General features: G+C 38.3%; 1 protein-coding gene across 1 annotated transcript; it reads right to left on the reverse strand.

The window, feature by feature from the left end:
* Positions 1–10519: 10519 nt before the first annotated feature.
* On the reverse strand, positions 10520–21610 carry LOC132164897 (Splicing factor, CC1-like protein). Its single transcript, XM_059575409.2, has 13 exons — positions 20965–21610; positions 14407–14485; positions 14243–14299; positions 13681–13736; positions 12742–12973; positions 12480–12566; positions 12272–12346; positions 11990–12073; positions 11646–11710; positions 11374–11572; positions 11216–11304; positions 10935–11049; positions 10520–10774 (listed from the first exon to the last, which is right to left on the reverse strand). Exons 1-13 carry the CDS (start codon positions 21480–21482, stop codon positions 10733–10735), a joined length of 1698 nt encoding a protein of 565 aa, XP_059431392.2. The 5' UTR covers positions 21483–21610; the 3' UTR covers positions 10520–10732.
* Between the last annotated feature and the right edge of the window lie 2329 nt (positions 21611–23939).

Here is a 23939-nt window from a genome sequence, read left to right on the forward strand (position 1 = left end):
TTTAGACATAACACCATGCCTCCCTATCACTCCGGTCGACCATACAGCTTTCTCTGATAACTCTTTCGGGTTAAATACTAAATTAGTCCCTAGGGTTTCACAACTTTATTTTTTCCCCCCTTGGGTTTCATTTTTATCACAGGAGGTCCCTGTGGTTTTGATAAGTGACCAAATTAGTCCATCCGTTAGTTGACCGTTAGTTGACCGTTAAACTGACACGTGGACCAATCAGACGTCGACACGTGGCACATATTTTAATTTTTTTTAATTAAAAAAATGTTTTTTTTAAAAAAAATATATTAAAAAAAAAAAAAAAAAAAAAAAAATCGGAAGAAACTGGGGGTGGCCGAGCCACCCCCTTGGCAATTTGGGGGTGGCTCGGCCACCCCCTTGGGCCCCAAGGGGGTGGCCGAAACCACCCCCGGTTCCCACTGGGGGTGGCTCGGCCACCCCCATGGAGCCTTGGGGGTGGCCGAAACCACCCCCAATGGTGGTTGGGGGTGGTTTCGGCCACCCCCAAGGCTCCATGGGGGTGGCCGAGCCACCCCCAAATTGCCAAGGGGGTGGCTCGGCCACCCCCAGTTTCTTCCGATTTTTCTTTTTTTTTTTTTTTTTTTAATATATTTTTTTTAATTTTTTTTAATTTAAAAAAAAATTAATATATGTGCCACGTGTCGACATCTGATTGGTCCACGTGTCAGTCCGTACAGTCAACTAACGGATTGACTAATTTGGTCACTTATCAAAACCACAGGGACCTCCTGTGATAAAAATGAAACCCCAGGAGAGAAAAAATAAAGTTATGAAACCCTAGGGACTAATTTAGTATTTTTTCTTTCTGTAGACCTATCTGTACCCTTTAGCCTTTTTTCCCTTGGGTAATTCTGCCGATTCCCAAGCTTTACCTCTCCGTAGTGACTCCACTTCTTTCGGCATACCATCTTGAGTAGACGATGGATCTCCACTACTAGTTGTCAGAGCAAAAGAAACCATATCCTCAAAGCCATACATCTTTGTTGCTTTTCAATCATGTTTCTCTCTACCTCTTGCTAAAGAATAACACTCTTCCCGGTGCTATAAGTCTCTTGAAAACTCTTCGTCATCACATTCATCCGTGAGTGAAAATTGTTCATCAAGCTCCACCTCCACAAATTATTTCTCTTTCTACACTATACTTTCAGAAAGATCATCTAAGTTAACAAACTCAGACTTCTTCGGTTCCTGCTCTGTAACTTTAGGTTCTGCACTTGACCCATCCTTGTACATAGCACACTCATTAAAAGTCACATTCTGACTTCTAATGATCTTTCAATTTTGATCATCCCAAAATCGATAACCGAAGGCCTCATCTCCATATCCAATGAAGAAACACTTACTAGATTTACCATCTAGTTTACTCCGAGTATCAGACTCATCATGGACGTACGAAGCACAACTAAAAACTTTCAAATGTGAAAGATTTATCTCTTTTTCACTCCAGACTTCTTCCAGTAGTCTATGGCTCAAGGAAATGGAAGGTTCCCTATTTATCAGGTATGTAGCAGTGCTCACTGCATCAACCCAGAAAGTATTTGGTAACCCAGCATGCAGCATCATACTCCTAACACGCTCATTAAGGGTCTTGTTCATGCGCTCAGCCACGTCATTCTGCTGTGGTGTTCCCGGGATAGTTTTCTCCATTCTAATCCCATTCACTGCGCAAAACTGTTTAAACCTCTTATCTTTGTATTCTCTTTCATTGTCTGATCTTAGACACTTGTGCTTCAAGCCCGTTTCAGTCTCAACCATGGCCTTTCATTTCTTAAAAGTCTCAAATAAATCAGATTTACTTTTCAAGAAATAAATCCATATCTTCCTGCTTGAGTCATCAATAAATGTGATGTAATACCGCGAGCCTCCAAGAGATGCCATTGGTGTGGGACCCTACAAATTCGTGTGTACCAGCTCCAGCTTTCCAAGCTTAAGTGCTTTGTTAACTTTCACAAAACTCACCTTCTTCTGGTTTCCTAGGATGCAGCCTTCACACAAATCAGACCCAACTGATTTCAACTCCGGTAGTTTCCCCTTTGACATAAGTACCTTCATCCCTTTCTCACTTATGTGCCCAAGCCTTAACTGCCGTAGTTTTGAGTCAGCACCCATATCTGCAATAGTAACTGTATCCTTACTATTCGTAGTCATATAGAGAGTACCCGTCTTAGGACCACAAGCCAAAATCTTGGCTCCCTTGTTGACCTTCCACTTTCTACCGTGGAAATGAATTGAATGCCCTTCCTTATCAAGCTGTCCTACTGAAATCAGGTTCTTCTTCAGCTCCGGAACATGCTTGACCTTTTATAGCTTCCATATTGAGTCACTGTGAACTCTAATGTGAACATCGCCTAGGCCCACAACATCCAGGGCCGTTCCATCAACCAAATACACCTTCCCGAAATCTCCACCAACATAGTTCTCAAGAATTTCACGGATCGCTGTAGTATGAAAAGATACTCTTGAGTCTAAGACCCAAGAATCAAGGGAACTATTAACAAAGAGAAGTAGGGCATCATATACTTCTTCTGTCACTACGTTTGCATAATCCTTCTCATTCTCCTTCCTTGATTCCCTACAATTCTTCTTATAGTGGCCAATCTTGCCACAGTTCCAACACTCAGGTTGTTGGTCGAATCTGGATTTGCTTATCCCTTTTCTGGAATTTGATCTGCCTTGACCAGAGTTTCTGTCCTCTACCTCGAGTCTCGAGGTTTAAAGCAGCACTAGAACAAGAGGCTTCACCCACATCTCTTCTGCGAACCTCTTCACTGAGAATCAAATCTCTGACGTCTTCATAGCTCAGTTTACTCTTCCCTGCAGAGTTACTCACAGCCATCCTCATGGCTTCCCAGCTATTTGGCAAAGACGCCAAGACGATCAACACACGAACCTCATCATCAAAATCAATTTCCACCGAGCACAATTGATTTGTGATAGTGTTGAACTCATTGAGATGTTGTGCCACCGAAGTCCCTTCCGCCATCTTTAGGTTAAACAATTTCTTCATCAGATGCGCCTTGTTGTTAACCGACGGCTTCTCATACATGCTTGATAAAGCCGCCATTAGACCTATTGTGGTCTTCTCCTTTACAACATTGTGCGCGACTAATTTTGACAGTGAGAACTTGATAACTGCCAGGGCTTTACGTTCAAAAAGAGCCCACTCGCTATCATACATGTCGTCGGGTTGTTCTCCCAAAAGAGGTTGATAGAGGTCCTTCCCATAAAGGATATCTTCAATCTGCACCTTCCAGTACCCAAAATCTGTGCCATTGAATTTTTCGATTCCTATCTTTCCTTTTTCTACTGCCATCGCTCATACTTGAACCAAAAGTTTTGATACCAGTTGTTAGAAAATTAATTCTATTTCCCAAGAACCCGTGAGATGCGAAAAATAAGAAGAATGCGAAATAACAAAGATTAGGCAATCAACACTCGACACCAGAATTTAAGTGGTTTGGCTTAACAAGCCTACATCCACTGGCAAAGACGACCTGAAGAAAATTTACTATCAAAAGATGGAGTACAAAAATAGTAGAGAGAAAATCACTTAGATCCCAAAGCCCCAATACACCAAAATCTCACTATCACACAAGAGAGATTATTCCCAAAGTAGAATACAAAAAACAGATGTATAAACTCTTCTTTTGCTGGAACGGATGGCAGCTGATCTCTATTTTCTTCCCTCACTCTGCAGCACCTTTTTCTTCTATTCACTTGTTTTGGGGCTCCTCCAAAAACTACCAAGAAGAAAAAAAACACCCTTGCTGCCCTTGCACACACTTTGATCCCTCTCAAATTCTCTCACACGTTATGTCTACTGCACTTACATTTTTCTCCCCTCTTTTGGTGCTTCACGTTTTTGGCACACTTAAAAAAAAACTCAAGGGCTGCTCCTTTATATAAGAGCACTATGTCGGTTAAAAAATCCTTCTACAAGTAGGTCTTCTCCTCTTCAAAGTATATCACAGAAACCAAGTCCACATAGGACTTCAATAACCAAGTCGGTCAACACAAGAGTCCAACTTCCAAAAGGATTTCCAAATACCACTCATAAAAGGAGTCTCCAACATCTGTGAGGAATAAAAGGCAATGGGGCCCACTCCAAACTTGATTTCAAGTCACATGTCTAACACTGATCACACACATTTAGATAAGGAATTCAATGAAACAAGAATTAATCACGTTAAGCATCATAATATGATTATCATAAATGCGCCAATATTGAAATATTAAATAAACATAATTAGGGCTTCAATTTAGCCATACTAAAGAGTTAGTTACATATAATTAAAATAAAATTTAAAAAGAAAAGGGAAAGAAAGAACCAAAAATGACTCCTTGAAGGAGCCTCAAATTCTTCTCCCCAAGATTATGTATGGAATTGTGTGGTTTAGAGGTCTATTTATAGGCTTAAGAATACTCTAGAAATCCTAAAAACCCTAGTAAACTCGTAGTGTTTAGTCCTATTACAAGTGGGACTTGGAAAACCCTAATATGGAAGGAAAGGGAACTTTGGCTGTAGCTGTCTTTTCTCCAGCGCGCGGGTGTGCTCGATCGCAGACCTACGATCGATCTTGTGTCTTTTACACTTGATCATAAATGCGATTGAGTCTTCCTCTTATGCGCACGAGCGTGGTTGCATTCGATCCATGGCTGTGTGAACTTGAGCACTAGTACGCTCAAGCCTAGGAGAAGTGCGATTGATCGCACTGCCTGGACTTGACCCAAAACTTCTAGCTTTTTCTCAATTTTGTCCTTTAAGCCCGATACTTCCAGGAATGCTTCATTTTCTTTCAAAAACCGATAAAACAAAGAAAATACAAAAAGGAAATAAAATTGCACAAACTAACAAAACTAAGGAATTAACAAATATAAATTAAGGGGCTAAAATATGGATATTTTAGCACATAACACACTACAAGTATCTCACTCCAAAAGGGTAATAACAGCTCTTGGCTGCTAGTGGGAAGCTTCCTAAAAGGGTAATAACAGCGTAAGTCTAACGACTTAATAAGTAAACCTCACAGTTTTAGTATGATATGGGTTCATTTAAGCAGAAATAAACGTTCAGTTTGGTAATCACTCAAAAGAGGCATTGTCTCCGTTAATACACCAAAGTAGCACTTTGGTTAATAAAAGGGTGGTGTACTCCCGATGGTAATTGCCTAAGTGTTTTAATGCAGGAAAAACTAATGCTTTATATGTCATAACTCTCATGTATGATCTACCCGAGATATTACCCTTTCTCAGTAGGGTTGGCACTGTCTTGAGAAACCTGTAATACAATGTCAATGCCCCAGCCATTGTACACTACCAAACATAACATTAGCGGCACAACCGAGTCAGACCTCGGGTGGCCCACACCGCTAATTATGTCCGTCTTGTAGTGACCGAGTCAGTTGGGAATGACTGCGCCTAGTCAAGAAACCATTGGATCCAAAGCCCACATAACAACACACACATTTAACCATAAAATGAAGTCTATATAGTAAGCCCATGACCATTATACCGCACGCACCGGTGTACCATGTCATACAATGCATCTTATTGATCCATTAATAAAGCAGTTACTAAGTAGTTACAAAAATGTAGACATGCTCATTTCATACTCATGGTAAGTCAACTGACATATCCCACGTTTTTAAGAAAGTGTTTGTCACTTACCTCATACGCTCGCTTGAATCCTCCGACATCGCTAAATCCTGCTATAACGCAATACGACACATCGTTATGTGCAGTTCTAGGGGACCCTTACGAGTAAAATACTAACCTTATCTAACAAAAGGATTGCTAGGCTCTAAAATACACATGTGTGCTTGTTTCTTCGCAATCTTTCAAACTATTAACGTGTTGCCTGAATCATTTTATTGTCGCCACCATAGGTCCATAACTGAAAGCAGAAAATATATATACTAGTTTTTGCATACTATTGTTGTAACATAGAAGAAAATTCACTTGTATAATTTATATTTATTGTTCACTTTGGATGGAGGACACATATAGTAACCCTATTATGCAAGGTGACAATTCTAAAACACATGCCTTTGCAAATTCCTTCCAATCACAAATGAATCTATCCAAAAAATCATCGATGAATCAGTCTATTGTATGGAATCACTTCAAAAAAGTAGAACCAGTTAATAAGGAAAATTCTAAGGCAATTTGCAATAAGGTGTTAAGGTGTCACTAGAAAAATGGTACTTTAGGCATGATGACCCACCTTACCAATAAATGTATGACCACTCCAATTAGAAAATCGAAGATACCCAAAGGTCAAAATCCATTGAAAATGCCACTTAAGACTACAACAAAAGGCATTGGTACCAACCAACTGGGATTCACGAAGTATGATTCGGGTAATGTAAGGAATTTGATTGTGTGGTATTTCATCGAAGTGGAGTTGCCTTTTATGAATGTGGAGAGTGATGGGTTTAGAGAATTGATGAGTGGAGTTGAACCATGGTTCAAAATACCATGTCGCATTACTTTACAAAAAGATTGCATAAAACTATATGAGGAAGAAAAGCTTAGGTTGAAGAATTTTTTAAGTGGTAAAAGGGTTTGCATCACTACTGATACATGAACATCTCTTCAAAATTTGAACTACATGGTTGTTACTGCTAGCTTCATAGATCATGATTGGATAATGCATAAGAAAATAATCAAATTTGGCATTATTTCAAGTCATATAGGTGAAGATATTGGAAGAATGTTGGAGAATGCATTGATGGAGTGGGGGATTGATAGTTTGTTTACTATTACAGTTGATAATGCTTCAGCCAATGATGCGATGATCAAGCATATGAAAATGAGGTTGAAGGACAAGCCTTGTACTATTTTGGAATGTGAATTTCTTCATATGTGGTGTGCCGCTCATATTTTAAATCTTGTTGCAAATGAAGGCTTGAAAGAATTGGGTGACTCTATTTCTAATATAAGGATTGCAATAAAATTTGTGAGGTCTTCACCAGCGAGGGTGGCAAAGTTTAAAGAATGTATAGCGCGGGAACATATTAAATGTACGAAGATGATGTGTCTAGATATTCAAACAATATAAAATTCTACGTACTTAATGTTGAGCTCTTCTGAGAAATACCAAAAAGCTTTTGACCTACTTGGGGACGATAATAGTAATCATTTTGTTGTTTCTAGCTCTACTGAGTGGGAAAATGCTAGGATATTTGTGAAGTTTTTGAAATCTTTTTATGATGCCACATTGAAGTTCTCTAGTTCAACTAATGTCACCGCCAACTCATATTTCATTCAACTTTGTATTATTCAAAATACCTTGAATGATGGGTGTACTAGTGAGAATCCTATCCTTAGTTCAGTGAGTTTTAATATGAAAACTAAGTGTGAAAAGTATTGGGAGAATATGGAGAAGATTAAGTTAATATTATATGTGGTTTTTGTTCTTGATCTACGTACCAAGATGAAGGCATTGGTATTTTGGTTAAGAAGATGTAATGGGATTGAGTGGGCGCAAGATATCGAGAAAAGTGTGAAACGCCTCTTGAACCGTTTGTGGGAGCAATACCATGAGTTTCATGGGGGGGAGGGGTTGTTTAACTTTGATGAGAGTAAAGGAAGTTCAATTGTTACTTCTTTAAATGTTGGTTGTGAAGAGTCAGAGGATTAAGACTCGCAATATATGAGGGTGTTCTCCCAACACCTTGTGGAAGAGAACAACTTGGACTGTAGGTCGGAGGTGGATCGATATTTGTTGGATGGGTGTGAAGCAACAACCCAAAATTTTAGTATCTTACTTTGGTGGAAGGTTAATGCACCCAAATATCTTATTCTCGTAGAGATAGCCCATGATGTATTGGTCATTCCTATTTCCACTGTTGCATCTGAGAAAGCCTTCAGCAACGGAGGATGTCTATTAGATCCCTTTAGAAGTTCATTATCTCCAATTACAATGGAGGCCTTGATTTGCACACAAGACTGGTTAAAGAACCGCCCAATTAACAATGAGGAGTTGCAGAAGTTTATGAAAAGGGACAGTTATGATGAGCATGGTAAATAGTTATAAATTCATTTTACTACTTATTATCTACTATGTTTTCATAATTTGGCATTTTGTACTTCTGATATAAAAATGTCATGATTTTAATAATAATCATTCTTAACTATGTTGTTATATCCACAGGATTTAGCTAGAAGATTTCTAAAACTTGTGTAATATTGTGTTTTTAATATGTTTATGAACTATTTCTATTGTAAGGGGTATATCTTTTGATTCGTCATTATTTAAATAATTGTTTCTATTATTTTACATGAGGTATAGCTCAATGTAAAATAATAGAATACTTCTAATGAACAAAGCAATGGTTATCTTTATTCGTGAAGATAAAGATACCTCTGTTTATCTTTATTCGTGAAGAAGGGTTGCGAGGCTCTGGGGAAGTGCGAGGACATGGTAAGCAAGCTGGGGTTGTTCTCGGCGAACGAGACAAAGGACGACATCAGCACCACCAATCTTAAATATGTCCTGGTAATTTTTGGTTTGTTTATGTAATTTTGAAAATATTGATTTTTTATTATTGATTTATTCGTGGACTGCGCTGGGTTTTTCTTCAATTGGTTGCTGGGAAAGAATCGGCATGGAATGGAAGAAGAGAGAAAAACTAGTTCTCTGTTTGCTTTGTTTATCTTTATTCAAATGAACTATACCTCTGTTTATCTTTATTCCTATAAAAGATATTTCAAATGAACTCAATACCTCTGTTTATCTTTATTCCTCATTTTACTTCAAAATGCATCGGAGAGCAGTAAGCCCACAAGTTAGTTACTGCATATTTAATAACGTACGTACCCCAAAAACTTTAGAATTATCACATTAATATTTTGTTATCATTGTTAATATGGCAGATGTAGATGAAGGTAATATTTACAAGGAAACTCAAGAAAGCAAAAGAAGAAGAAGAAGAATAAGTTGCTTTCATGAGGCTGATGAAGACAAAGGAGAACTCTTTGGGAACTTGCGATAGCAATGAGAATAAAGAGTTATTAGTTATTTGTCTTTGTTATTTACTCTATTTAATGAAAATAAAAGTTGTTATAATTGCATAAAGAATTCAAAGGCAATGAGAGTTTGAGACGATATTCTCCTCTTTTATTTTTAAGATTTTTAGAGAAAAAAGCTTAACTCTCACACCTTGTGGGTCAAGGTCCTACGTCTCAAGGTTCTTTTTGATTGTAAACTTGTGCTTACAACATTAATAATAATAATTAAAAAAAAAAAACTAGTTTACAAATTTGTGCCCGCCTAGCATGCCAGCTCCATCGATGCATCAATCAACAGAATCTCCTTCTCCCAATTGCAGTCTATTTAGGAATATTGCATGAAGCAGGAGCTTCATTTAAGGACAGTTGTGCTCAAATGGCTTCTCTTTTTGTTCTCTTTACATTTAATTTGCCACTCTCAACCACCTGCGGAAGGTGGAATTAATGATGTTTTCCCTTCTCATTCTCTTCTCCCCCCTCAGTTTTCAAAAATACTTTTCACTTTCATGTCATATTAGAAAACTATTTCAAACCAAAAACAAAACACCCTTTAAACGACATTAACGAATAACAAACAAAACCATTTTTTTTCCTTGGATCTTAGTAGCCAATAAATAACATCCTCAACAATATTTGTGGGGAACCTGAAAGAAAAACGAAATTTTGATTTGAAACAAAGATGTTTTGTTGGGAGACAAGCCTGGTTTTCAATGTTTTGTTGTGGGTGGTAATTATGACTAAAATTGTAGGCATAATAATAGATCTCAAGATGATTCACGATGACGAATTCCTATCCATATGAGCAGTATCCATCCTCCATTTTCCTTAATGTTTTTAGAAGAAGAATGTGGGCTCTAATGAAAGTAGGACAAGGTTTCCTTGCCAAAGTAGGATTTGAAAAACCTAAACCCTTTCAACCACCCCCATTTGGCTATTAAATTTTAAGGTCAAATGAAAATTTGGTCATTATGGATTATCATTTTATAAAGAAAAATGTTGGATTTCCCAAATTTTTCTAAAAATTTAGTTTCCAAATAATGTATCATCCTCCCATATGATCTATTATTTTAGTAAATAAAAATGTAAGGTATGACCTAAAACAAAAAAAAAAATTAAAAACAAAAAGAACGGAGAGAAAATAGGAAATGGTGAAACAGGATGGCATTGGGGGAAAACTCAAAAAAGGTTTTTTTTTTTTTTTTTTAAGGTGGAAAAAGGGGGAAAAAAATTAGAACTCGTGATCTCTATTTCTTGAAGCATAGTTCCAGGCTGATTGAGATACGCCTTGGGACAACTCAAAGAGGTTATTAAATTAACCCATGTAAAAGAAAAGCATTGGTTGCATTAAAATTCTAGGCCAGTATTTTTACACAGCCGCGTTTATGTCTGAAGCAAGTCCGCCAGTGGGTGTGAAGCAAAAAAATTACTTTCATATCATTAACAAGAGAGGCGAAAAGAGCAACAGAAACAGGAATGAAAAACAATGACAAGACATCTAAAATTTCTTCAAATTACAACGAAATGCTGAGTTGTAAAACAGATTACAGATAACCCCACTGGACAAATATACGACTCTTACCATACATCTGCTGCTGCTGCATTTAGCGTATTGAATAAAAATGTATCATCTTAAAGTAGTTTATCTTCCAACTTTTAACACATCAAAAAGAACCGGTGCAGAATTTCTTCATGCTCCACCATTAAACTTGGCTTCATATACATCGGGTTGCTGCAAAACCAAGAGAAAATGTTGGTATAAATCAATTCAATAATTAAACACCAAGGTTTAACTTTACAAGACATCATATAAAAAGGTTTTTAAATTTACAATCCCGGGGGACCATGGGAAGCTGTGCGAGCATAATAATAAAAATAATACAATACATTACCATGAACAAGGCTGAAATCAACCTACGGGCAAACCATCTCAGATGCATTGCACTTTGGGCAGCCATTGCCCCTTCCACAGTTTCAAACCGCAAATACACAAAACCAGCACTATTTCTGTATGCCACATCAAACAGGTTAGAAACGAAAAAATACGGCAAATCTGTTTCTAATATCCATAGACATGGATGCATGTATGTGTATTGAGAGTAATTAATGCTTCTCATAAAACAATTCCAACAGATAATGGGGATGATCGAGCATTATACATTCATACACTTACTTGTCCACATGTGCATGTCTCACTCGGCCATATTTAGAACATTCTTCTTCCACGTCCTCTTTGATGTCCATATCAAAATCTGGATCCATCTGCATAAAAACTTTAAACATTAATATGTTGTAAGACGAAGCAACAAATAAAACAAGAAAATCACAGACCTCTGTTGCTGGATCAAACATATTCTTTAATAGTAAGCACTCGCTAGGGCTTCCAACAGGTTCTGTGGCTGGGGTAGGAATAGCTTGCACTGGAAGAGCTGGCACAGAAACTGCAGCTTGCCCATTGACAGGCAAACTAATGGCTTGAGGATTTGGAGCTGACCCATTAAGCATAGGAACTCCGAGAGAGCCCGCTATACTGCAAAATTTGTTAGGAATAAGCTTAGGACTTGGTTATCATGACATGAAATAAGGATTGCTGAGACACAAACCTTGTGGCAATACCAGAGCGATCCAGCTTCTGCATAAGCAGTGCTCTTGATTGAGCATTCAAAGACTGTACAGAAAGATAATTTATATCAGCAAGCAACTCATTCTGTAAAAATTTGACTATGCAACAAACATTATGGACAAAAATCTTAAAATAACCATCTCCTAACTGTATTATGCTGCACTCTACTTATATTAAATGAGTATCATCATAATCCCTTTTTTTTTTCAGAACAAGTATCATCATCATCATAATACGATAGACTGAACCACATACTTGTACATCTTTATGGAAAAACTAATGTTCCTGCCTACATAATACATATGATAACAAATTTTAACTCACCAAACCACCCCCATCATCATCATCAAAGTCAGCAGTTTTTGCTCCAGTGTCTTGTGCTCCAACATGATCTGTAACAGATGAAACCTATATATACACAACAGGATTAATCACAACTACATTGACACAGATGTGCAAAAATAGGTAGTGATACTGAAGTACAAAAACATGTAACTGACAACAATATCAATGCGGTCAGGGAAAAAACAATATCAATGCAGTATGATCAAATTGTTGTAGACACTTGTGATATCCAAGTTAAAAAGCTTCATAACACAACCGTACCTTGATAGTTCGACCAGCTATTTCCACTTTTCCATTCAAAGATTGAGCTGCCTTTGCATCTTCAAGTTTAGCAAACTGTAAATGCATGAAGACCAGTGAACTACTTGCATACAAATTTATTAATTAAAAACAATCTTTCTACAGTCAACTAGAATATAATAATGCCTTAGAGAAGGGGGAAGTGTTGGGACTAGAATACATTACTGACTTGAACAAACCCAAAACCCTTGCAGTGTCCTGTCTCGAGGTCAAGAGGCAGTTGCACAAGCTCCACAGGACCAAATGGTTCAAAAATCTGAGCACCATAAACAATATGCATGTCATAAAAATTAGTAACATGTAACTGAGTGAGATCAAGAATTGCATAGATGGTGGTTTATATCCATCACATAAAAATGCAAATCAAAAGAAAACAAGACAAAAGGAAACAGTGTCAATGGTAAATCAAGTCCAGTATGCAGTTGCAGTACCGCTCTAAGTTGGGTTTCGGTCATGTTGAAGTGCAAGTTGCCCACGTACAGCTTTCTATCAACTGCTCCATATGGACCTGCAAGACCACTTGAGCCCCCAGTAGAAGCATTAGATTGAACTAGGTTCTTTTCAGCCTCAGAAGGTTTAACCATAACAGGTTGTCCAAGAAGAAGTTGGCCAGAGAGAGCAATTGCCATTGGCACAGACATTGCATCATAAAATTCAATATACCTGCAGTATTAAGGCTTACAATAAGTTCTTCAGAACATGGGAGACTAAAAAGCTTGCAACCAAAACTTACAAAGCATATAGCAAAGAGATGTAGGGAAACAAAAACTCTAGTGCAGAGAGCTCAAGCTGAGTTTCTTTTGATGGATCTGATGGACTCATGTAAAAGAAAATGTTAGCTGATAAAAGTAAAAATAGTCAACAAATATTACATGACACAGTGATCAAGGAAAAACAAGAGAAAACCTCATTAGAAGAACGAGGAACCATATCTTTTTTTTTTGGGGGGGGGTGCAAGAGAGAGAGAGAGAGATGCTGTGCTAATTATATTCATTATACAAAGCTTTTACCAAAAATTGAAGTCTACAAAAGTTAAGGACAGGCTTTCAATCCGTGATGGGAGGTTGTAAATGGAAGGTAGACATGGACATAGAACACATCCTTACATCACAGAGTATCTAGCTAATGAAATTTACAAAAAGGACCCAAAGAAGTTTAAAACAACTCAGGTTTATGTCATCTACCTTGAGTACGCAGCAAGAATTGATTAAACATGAGTGCAAGGTATTCCCATCATCCCTCATCATTATCGCAATGCTAGTCCATTTAAGAATACAGTTAAACTTGATTCTTGTAAATGATATCCTAATAACTATTTTACAATAGTACATGCATCAGAGTATAAAATTGTCCAACAAAAAGGGACATACCCAACTCCTTTTGACCGTCTTGAATTCCTGTCCATGATCAGCCGGACATCCCTCACCTGAAAATGGGGGGGGAAAAGCTAAAACACAAATAGAAACAGTCTAATTTGCAAGGATAACAAGTAGAGAGACAAACTGGATGATTACAGTGCACATAGAAACACTTATATCGGGCCGTTCACAAGACTATCACATAACTCATATGTACATTTCACTCACCCCACATATACAGAATGTTGAGACACAAGTAAGTCAATATACTACTCGTAACTGAAGGCAGAGGAGCATTTACTGCAACAGCAACCAAATGTATCTCAATAACATGGACACATAATGTTTGAAGCATTGTCTCATGCAATAATATTGTAATTACTTAAAACACATGTAGGAAGAAAATAAAATTTTGAGTGGCATTGAAACCATCACAAGATGACAATATGAAAATACCATTTTGAGAGGAAATTTTTTTTTTAAGTACCATTTTGAGAGAAAATACAGTTTATTGCAAGAGAAATCCAACTATTCTAATGATCTGCAGAATATAAAGAAATAAAATTCAACCAACCTTGCCCGCTCTTGAGAAGAATTCATATACATCCCTCTCAGTTGCTTTCAAAGGCATCTGCAATCGCCAAATTCATAACAGCAGAGCAAACAAACAAAACACATTAATAACCTTTATGCTTACTTGCATTTCAAAGAAATAAATACCTCATAGAAAGAGTCTACCTGGTATGCAAAAACAGTTCTCTGATCCCTTTCTGGATCTGCTTCCGGCTCCACTACTTCTTTCTTATCTTTGAATCTCCTGCCACCAATACAAGTTTCAATATAATGAGAAAAACAAGGTAAAAGAATTATAGAATGCTAATTAATACATTATTACAACAAAATTTTAGAAAAAGTTGCTGGTAATAGTCAATCATGCCCATACATAAAAATATGCATAAGATCAAAATAGTTATTTTGCCCCCTTTTGCTGAATCAGCACGTATGCTAGTGAAACAACTTTCAGAATCACAAGGATCAAATAGATTTGGGGGGTTTGTTTATGTCAGCACAACAAAACACAATCCTGTCTTGATGCCCTTGTCATATAAGCATATAGATACAGAAATAATTCAGATACATGCAACAATAAGATGACCATGCACCAAGAATTTCCCATCTAGGTGTTGTTGGATTGCAAGGGAATGCATTTCCATCATCTATACTTTACCTTAATCAACTGCTCCTTCTACTAGTGATCTTCCAATTCAGAAAACAAATACTGACTCATGACTATCATGTACCATGTAGAATTTTAATACCAAATTTTCCTTTCTATAACGGTGAATTCCTAATTCACTGCCTCAAAAGCTAAAATCAAATAGAAACGGTCTAAAAGCTCCAAATTAACTAGTCCTTTTGAGGTGATAGCGCAAATGTGGCTAACGTTTCTCCCTAGATGGTTACAATTAGTATCAAAGTCACCTAGTAATGCCATGTAATACTATCAGTACTACATGATGTGACCCTAACAAGAACATCAGGGGTTAAAAGGGGGGAGTTTGTAGTACCTCGGTCCCATATTGGAAATATGAATACCACACATAAAGTGGGTGATTTAAAAAGGCACTCATGGGTGCTACATCTCACATTGCTTATAAGTCATTTTAAAGAAGCTCCAAATTGACTAATTCTTTTGAAGTGATAACACAAATGTGACTAGCATTTTTTCTTAGGTTTCTGCAACTAAAAGAGCAAAACCAGACAAAAAATCACAATGAGGGAAGGGAGCAGCAAGTACCTAGAGCTTCTAGTTAATAGAGTCCCCTAACATTTCACCCTTGCACTAACACTTGCAAACTCTCGAAAGTGAGTGAAGTGCTCAATACCTACTGGGTATGGACATTCTAACAAGGGATGGTGTGGACCCTCAATCCCTAATTGACTCCCCTCTTCCCACCCCAAAAAAAAAAAAAAAAAACCCTTGCCCTTCACTCTACATACACTCTGTATAGGCTCTACAATCTACATACCCACAATACCTCGAATCCTCCCTAACCTTAGATGTTGTCTCTAGCAAAAGCAAGCTCTTATTCTTTTTTTTTTTTTTTTTTTTTTTTTTTTTGTTGATAAGTAAATCAAGCTCTTATTCATCTCCCAAACATCCTAGCTCTTTATCTATTCAATAGTTTAAACTCAAAATAATTGCTCAATTTACTCCCAAGCACTTCAAAAATAGAGACCTTAGAAAGAAACCTAGTCTTTATCATCTCCATCACAGAGAAGACCTGCAGGTAAGATAGCAAAAACAAAAGACTTCCCCACCATCTTTTGTTGAATCACTAATTGGCTTCCCCCATGCACAATACCTACAGGGGATGGACGTTCTAACAAGGGATGGTGTGGACCCTCAATCCCTAATTAATTCACACCCCCCCCCCCCCCCAATAAAAAAAAAACCTTGCCCTACACTCTACATACTTTGCTGCCTCCAACACCTTGAATCCTCCCTAACCCTAGTTGTTGTCTCTCACAAAAGCAAGCTCTTATTCATCTCCTAAACATCCTAGCTCTTTACCCATTTAATAGTTTGCACTCGAACAATTGCTCATTTCACTCCCAAGCACTTCAAAAATAGAGACCTTAGAAAGAAACCTAGTCTTTATCATCTCCATCACAAACAAAACCTGCATGTAAGATCGCAAAAATAGAAAGGCTTCCCCACCATATTTTGCTGAATCACTGATTGACTTCCCCCCAACCCCTTGTTGCTTCTTCTTGCTCTCTTTACCTTGGAACTAGATCATCACCAGTTCATTTGAACTAGAAGAGAGCATCCAGTTAGTTATTCTTTAGAGACATTTTTGTCTTTTCACTTTTTTGGAGACAAAAATGCCCCTCAAATGAACTGAAGAGGATCCTAATTCCTTTAACTCCACTTTATAAAGCCTCAACATAATTCATTGCCTCCAACATGCCAATCCTAGCTAAACTTTGGACTGATCCTTTGCAAAAGCAAACCCTTATTCATCTCCCAAACAGATGCCTCCAAAGCCATGCTCATCATTGACTCAAACCTTGACCCTAAATTGCTCACTCACATTGCAATATCCCAAGACTATAGACCTTTTTTTGATAAGTAATAGTCAAAGTTTTATTAAAAGCGTAAGGCGCCCCTATGTACACTAGAAGTATACAAGCGGAAACACCTAACTAGAAAGAAAAACGAACACCAAAAACCCTCCAAAACAAACACCCAAAAAATCCACCAAAATCCCCACAAAACCACCCAATAGCCCTCAAAACCCACACAGAGCGCTACACCGCAATTGTGTTGCCCTTCCCTCTCCGAGATAACGCACTAGCAATGCCATAGTTAATGGAGCTTTCTAAATTCAACAACTCTCTCTTGCCCTTAGTCCTATGACGCCAACTTCCAATCCTCCTCTTCATCACCATCCAACACTCGATCAAGGGGATTTACCCGACAAAACTCCTCTTCCATGTCCTTCAAGAACACCATATGTGGATCATCATCATCCTTTACACCTTCCCTCAACCACTCAATAAGCTGTTTTTGGGATTCGGTTAGACCATTTTCAATAGGTATGGTGTCATAGGTGCAAACACCCAAAGACAGCCTAGTTGCTCTATTAGACCCGAGAACAGCATGTTCAGACCCCAGCAAACAAGAACCCGGAACAAAGCCATCCAACCCAACTTCGACATGAGGCATGATTGTCAGCAAAACTACCACCAGCAACACCTCCAGTGAGGCATCCCCGCACCCACCCAAAAAGGATGGGAGAGAACCTGGAGATGAAGAAGCCCCTTGAACAGAACTCTTCTCTGCCATAGGGACCAAAGAAGCCGTCCAAGAAGTCACCATCAAATTCTCCAACGACTAGGAAGTGTCGTGGAGATTAACCCCCGTCAGCTCAGCCGCCCCAAAGGAAGAACCACCAGACAACTCTGGAGAAACAGCCACCCCAGAGGAAGCAGCAGAATCTTCCTTCACAGCCAGTGTCGACAGAGATGCCTCCTTCCCCCCAAGCGAAGCTAGAGAAACGAATCTCGGCCTAAAAAACCCTGCCTGAGCAAGCCCTTCGCCGAAGAATGCTTACAATCAATCTTGCCAGAAGCTTTTCCCACCACCAAAGATACAAAAACCACCGCAGGCTGAAGACTAGTCGAACCCTCCATACTCACCAAAGGCTGAAGACTAGTCGAACCCTCCACCGTAGAGGCAATACCATCACTGGGTTCGTCGGAGAAGCCATCGAAAACCTCTGGAGTCATCGTAGCTAACACCAGCAACTCAGATCCATCGCAAAGGCGAGACCTCTCTCCGTCGAGACATCCCCTTGACCCACTACAAACCCCGACAATGACCCAAAAACAGGTTCTGAATCCGGATCCAGAATAAGAGGTCTTACCTGATTGGGCTTAAAGAAAAACTTCCTGCAGCTAAAGCCTTTGGGCTTTAAACCCAACCCAGCAGAATGACCCAACCAGTCTTTGACCCGGTCCACATCAAACTGAAAATGCCCTAGAATCATCTTCAGCCAGCGAATGACAAAAATGCCCTTCATCACTTTCTTCTTTTTCACTGTAGCGCTAGCTACAGCCGCCAATGAACCAAAAGACCCTAACTCGTAGTCGAAGCAGTTTACCGCTGTTCTCACCTCCTTATCATTCGCCAACATCAGAAGTGTATCAATAGTCGCGGGTGGCGGCTCTAACCCAACAGGCTTCTCAACATCACTAGCCACCCAACAAAGCACATCCGTGAAAGATCGGCTGGAAGTAAGAATGCCCCCATTATGTTGCTCCGCCAGGGCCAGAGAAGAATCTTCAAGCGACAGCGACTCAAATTTCACATCAAGAAACACCACCAGCTGTCGCAACTCACCCACCAGCCCCTTCCTTCACTGCCCTCAAGGAGCCAATTAATCCCTTTCCGGCCACCCTCTGCATAGACAGCCGCTTCCAGAAACTAGCCGGCCTTCCCCCCCCCCCCCCCCCCCCCAAACCATCAAAACCTTTGCATCCTCTCGATAAGATTTAACAAAATCTGCCTTACCCAGAGACCTCACTGCTTCTTCTATCATAGCCACCAACCAAGCAAAACATTGAAAACCCAAAGAAGGAACCCTACAAAGTCCTTCCTCCTTTCCCCCAGACAAATCACAGACTTACCTTCCTCCGCCGTAAAGAAGAAAGATTTGGCTTCCACGGAGAAACGCCGCTCCATGATAGCCTCACCCAACAAGCCTCGATGAAGGACACCACTAAGACATAAGCGCAAAGAGCCCCTCGTCACCACTAACTAATCAGAACAACACCAGGCTAGCTCGAAGAAGACAAGCCAAAACCGAGGCAGAAAGAACCAAGATCTAAGAAACGCTTCGAGCCAGAGTAGAACCCTAACGGGACGCGCCTGCACGCATCACCGCTAGAGAAGAGAGAAAGAAAAGGGACTACAAACCTAGCCTTGAAGAAATGCTGGTTGAAAAGGAGCTTAGGGTTGAGCAAGGTTTAGCAATATCTAAGGTTGCTATCACTATGGCTGCTGTATATTAGTCGATATTCCATTGTTCTGTATTTCTGTTTGTGTTATGCAATATCTAAGGTTGCCATACTATGGCTGCTGTATATTAGTTGATATTCCATTGTTCTGTATTTCTGTTTGTGTTATTTTGTAAATTCAGTCATCATATCAAAGCGTTAAAAGAAAAACATTTTAAGGGCTTTCATCATATTAAAAGGCGATTGATTTTCAAATTACACATTTAGGTCACATGAGTGTCACATAATCAACTTCAATTATCTCAAACAATGGGACACTAACAGAGAAGGCTACTGGAAAAATAACTAGAGCTCACCGCAATGTTTTAAAAATGTAAAAAATACAAGGGAAAATTGAAACTTAACCCAAACCTCTGGATTGTACAGTGCAATCTCACGGTCTTGCCTAGCTTTATATGTGAAAGAATGAAGTCAACCCACACAACCAGGCCATATAGGCATCAACTTAAAGAGAAAGAAAAAAAAAAGGGGGGGGGGGGGTGGAAAGAGTGCCAGCCCATTGCAACAAAGTCCGTCCGCAAACTAACAAGATGCTAATTCAAACTTTTAATCTTAAACAGTAAGGCTGAAACACTTTTTTTTATATAAAATAATTTTTTGTCTCATAGGAAATGAGAAATTTGAACTAGTGACCTCCGTTTCATGAGGAGTAGTCCCTGGCTAATTAAGCTACCCCTTAAGGACAAGGCTCAAACTCTTTATTATATTAAGTTGCTAATAATGCTTGTGCAACCTAATTGACATCAGGCCGTTGGCTATCCTAAGAGCGGAACTGCATGCCCCTAAAGTTGTATTATTTTAAAGATTATTTTAAGTGAGACAAATCCAAACAAATCTGATCCATACACACTTCACTTCTATATTGTAGAATTAGAATGTGAGAAATACTGACTCTATTAATCCCCAGAAAAGTGAAACTTAAAAGTACACAAATAGGTATGCTTTTATCATGCCCCTGCCTGATCCCCTCAATAAACAAAAAAGGAATGCATAACATAAGTACGAACATAAAAATTAACAAGGAAATGGATAGACAACACTAAAAAATAAATGAATTTGACAGTTGGCTCATAGATTGATCGTCAACAACATATCATGGAAAATCCCTTTAATTTGGCCATGACCTATACAAGAGTTTTGTGAAGTTAAGCTGAAACATGCAAAGAAATAAGTGCTTGGTTTGTCTTCCAAAAGGTATAAAAACAGAAATATGTCAACCAATATGTGCAAACTATAGAAACTCTAAATCATGGTACACAAGCACCAGAATAATTAAACACATTTGGAGCAGCATCCTTAAAAGTGCTGCTAAACCAAAAAATTCAAATCCTAAAACACCTCTCTTTCTTCCTTTCTTTCTTTTCTCTTCTCATTTTGGGTAAGTAATAATAGCCCGCTTCTATGTATCTCATTATGTAACAAAATAACAACTTGGCTAACCAATAATGTACACGGATTGGCAAACCGAACAACAAGAAATGACCAGTTCGAAAAAAAAAAGCTTACACTCCAAAGCTAATAGGCACATATCAATTATACTTTTAACTGTATGATTCCATAACTAGAACCCAAATACGAACACAAGACCCAAGTTGGCATTCTACAAATTTGTGCATTAAATTCAATTTTTTTTCTAAAATCACCAACCAAATTAGACAAGCCGCAACAACAAAAACCGAAATAGATTTAAAAGAGAAAGAATAAAGTTACCTGCTCTCTCTCATCTCTAAGTCTCTGTCCCTCTCTCGGTCCCGGTCCGACCGGCTCTGGCTTCTCCGAGACCTTTCCTTCTCGTCTCTCTCCCTTTTCTCCCTTTCTCTCTCCCTCTCCCTCTCTTTCTCCTTCTCTTTCTCCCTTCTCTCCCTCTCCTTATCTCTCTCCCTTCTCTCTCTCTCCCTCTCCTTATCCTTATCTCTACTACTACGCTCTCGCTCTCGCTCGCGATCCTTTTCTCTCTCCGGGTCTCTGTGATGCCGATCCTTATCGCGATGACTGGACCGCTCTCGGTCGCGGTCGCGATCGCGCTTGTCGCCGCCGTTCTCGTCGTCGGCTCTGGACCTCTTGCTCTTGCGGTCGTCGCCGTCGGCCAGAGCGGGATCGTCCTCATCCACGTCTCGCTTCCTGTAGCTCCTCTCGGTGCCCTCCTTGCTCTTGCTCTTCCTCTTCGAGTCTCTGTCGTCGTTCTCCTCCACCGTCTTCTCCAAGTACTCGTAAGCGTCGAAGTCCATGGGTTCCTCCTAATCGAAACCCTAGATTTGCAGAGTGTGTGAAGGGATAAAACGGTGCGAATTTGTGAACCGATTGGGATTTTTTTTCCTTTTGGATATTTCTAGGGTTTTGGGAGCGCTTGGGCTTAAGCTTATCTACCATGATCTGGGAAATGGACTCGGATGTAATTTTGTCAAAAGACGCTGTCCCTCTGAGGAAAGGACACCAGAGTTGAAGCCCAAAGAAAGTGAGCGGATTTGGGCGGGACGTCCTGACCCGAACTTGAACCCTTTTCTTTTTTTCCTAATTAAAGTTTGGTTTAATTATTTTTTAGGAGATTAATAAACATTATCAATAACAAATAATAGAACTTTTTTATTATTTGGTTTCAATAATAAAAATAATAACAGAAGTTGGTTTAAAAAAAATAATAATAATAGAAGTTGAGGGGTGGTCCACTGACCTGTTGAGAGTGGTTGAACCCCTTCTAAGGTGGCGGAAAATGCCAAGTGCCAAGCCTGTAGAAGCCAACTTTGTTAACCCTTAAGTCCGGGAGAACCAAGGTTACATATTATGAAGTTTGGAACACTTATAAATTGTAGCACTCCTAAATTAATTAATTAGTAATGATTTTAATGTGTCATCTTTACTGCTGTTCATCTTATTTCCAGCCGCGGCTACTTGCTAGTTGTTTGTTTGTATTTTATTTTGAATAAGAGATTTCTTTTCTCTAAATTTTCCCTCATGAGTGAAGAGGAATAATTAGGTGTGATGAGTTTTTTGTCACGGCCTGGATAATTAGGTATGAGAGATTATCTCTCACGACCGGTTTAAATAAATTTTGTTGAGAAATTTGGCTACCCATATCTTAAAGCATCTCCAACAGTGTAGCTAAAATGGGGATATTAGCTACATTTAGCTATTTTTGTCATTTTTTTTGCTCTAACATAATAACTTCATATTAGTTATTATACCTTAACTGCTATAGTAAATAACTTCATATTGCTATTTACTGTAGCACACTAAATTGTTGAATATAATATTATTTCCACATTATTTTCTCTCTTCTTTCTCTTCTCTCCCTCCCTCAACGTTTCTCTCTCTTCTCTCATCTATATTAATGAATTTATGATACAAATTCAAGTCTTTTGAATCATTAAAAACTCCCAAAAAAAAAAAAATTGAATAACATGCATATAATTGACAAACTAAAAATGAAAAAATAAAAATAACAAACAGATATGCTGCATGAAACAATTCTATTGCAATTTACAAGATGATGCAAAAGCGGTCACAGATAAAAAAAAAAAAATTAAAATTAAAGAATAATATTTAATAAAATAAAAAATTAAATAAAGAATCTGTTGGAGTTGGCATTAAAAAATGAGTAGCTAAAATAAAGAATTGTGCTTTTTAACTAGGTAGAATACCTCTTACTGCTGGAGATACTCTTAGATCTAGTCTACTCAGAGTGCTCTTTAACTGTATTTGTACATGAGTTAGCGGAAAATTGAAGTCATAGATACCACCTGGTTGTAAGAATTTTTGTTTGTATCTATGACTTTGTAACCTCATAGCATGTGGTAGGGGTGTTCGAACGGGCTATAACCATAACCGCAACCGACTTGTGCGGTTATTGGTTTTTAATAACTACAACCGCCTATGCGGTTATTGGTTATTCAATCCAATAACCGCGCAGTTATAACTGCTTTTTTTTTTAAATGGACTTTTGGGCCTTTTAAGTGCTTTGGGCATTTAATTTGCTTTTTTAAAATAAAAAAAAATCTTATTTTAAGGGTTTAAAGCCAAAATGTTCCGAAAATGATGAAAAAAACATGGCCATATAAATTATAGCCCAAAAACATGGCTTAAAAAAACATAGCCCAAATCCATTAACCCAAATTCGAATGAAAAAATTAAATAGACAAATCCCAAATCTGAATACATATTACAAAATACAAACCAAATGAAAGTAAAGCAAATATATATATATATATATATATATATATATATATATATAAAGGCCTTTTCCTACCCCTAAAACCGCTAACCGCAACCGTCCTAGCAGGTTAGCAGTTTTTAATAACCGACTATCAAATCGGTTAGCGATTATCAGTTAGCATGTGACTATGATTTTTGCAGAACATTATGCTTTATGCTATAAGAGTTTTATACTCTTGATCTTTAATCAATGAGATTTTCATTTTTCCGTTCCAAAAAAAAAAAAAAGTGTCATCTCTACTACTATAATATAAAAAATAAACACAGCAAAAAAAGTAACATTAATCCAAGTTAAAATGCTATTTACCATTGTATTCTTTTCTTTTCTTTTCCTCTTATTCTTCTTCTCCTTCACCCATACATCATAATACGGACCAGAGCATCTATAAAAACAAAAACAAAACAAACTATTCTCTGTTAATGCAACAATATATAGAAACACATATAAAACTGTCTCTACAAGACTTTGTACAATG

This window comes from Corylus avellana, chromosome 11, assembly GCF_965113065.1.
Source record: "Corylus avellana chromosome 11, dhCorAvel1.hap1.2, whole genome shotgun sequence".
Classification (NCBI taxonomy): Eukaryota; Viridiplantae; Streptophyta; class Magnoliopsida; order Fagales; family Betulaceae; genus Corylus; species Corylus avellana.

Bases quoted from the DNA above. Each gene is read 5' to 3' on its own strand.
- LOC132164897 (XM_059575409.2), bottom strand. From the start codon at position 21,482: ATGGACTTCGACGCTTACGAGTACTTGGAGAAGACGGTGGAGGAGAAC. The intron at 13,737-14,242 runs GTTGGTTGAATT...CCCCATTTTCAG, and splicing joins TCTTCTCAAGAGCGGGCAAG to GTGAGGGATGTCCGGCTGAT. The intron at 11,050-11,215 runs GTAAGTGTATGA...TGTGGCATACAG, and splicing joins AGACATGCACATGTGGACAA to AAATAGTGCTGGTTTTGTGT.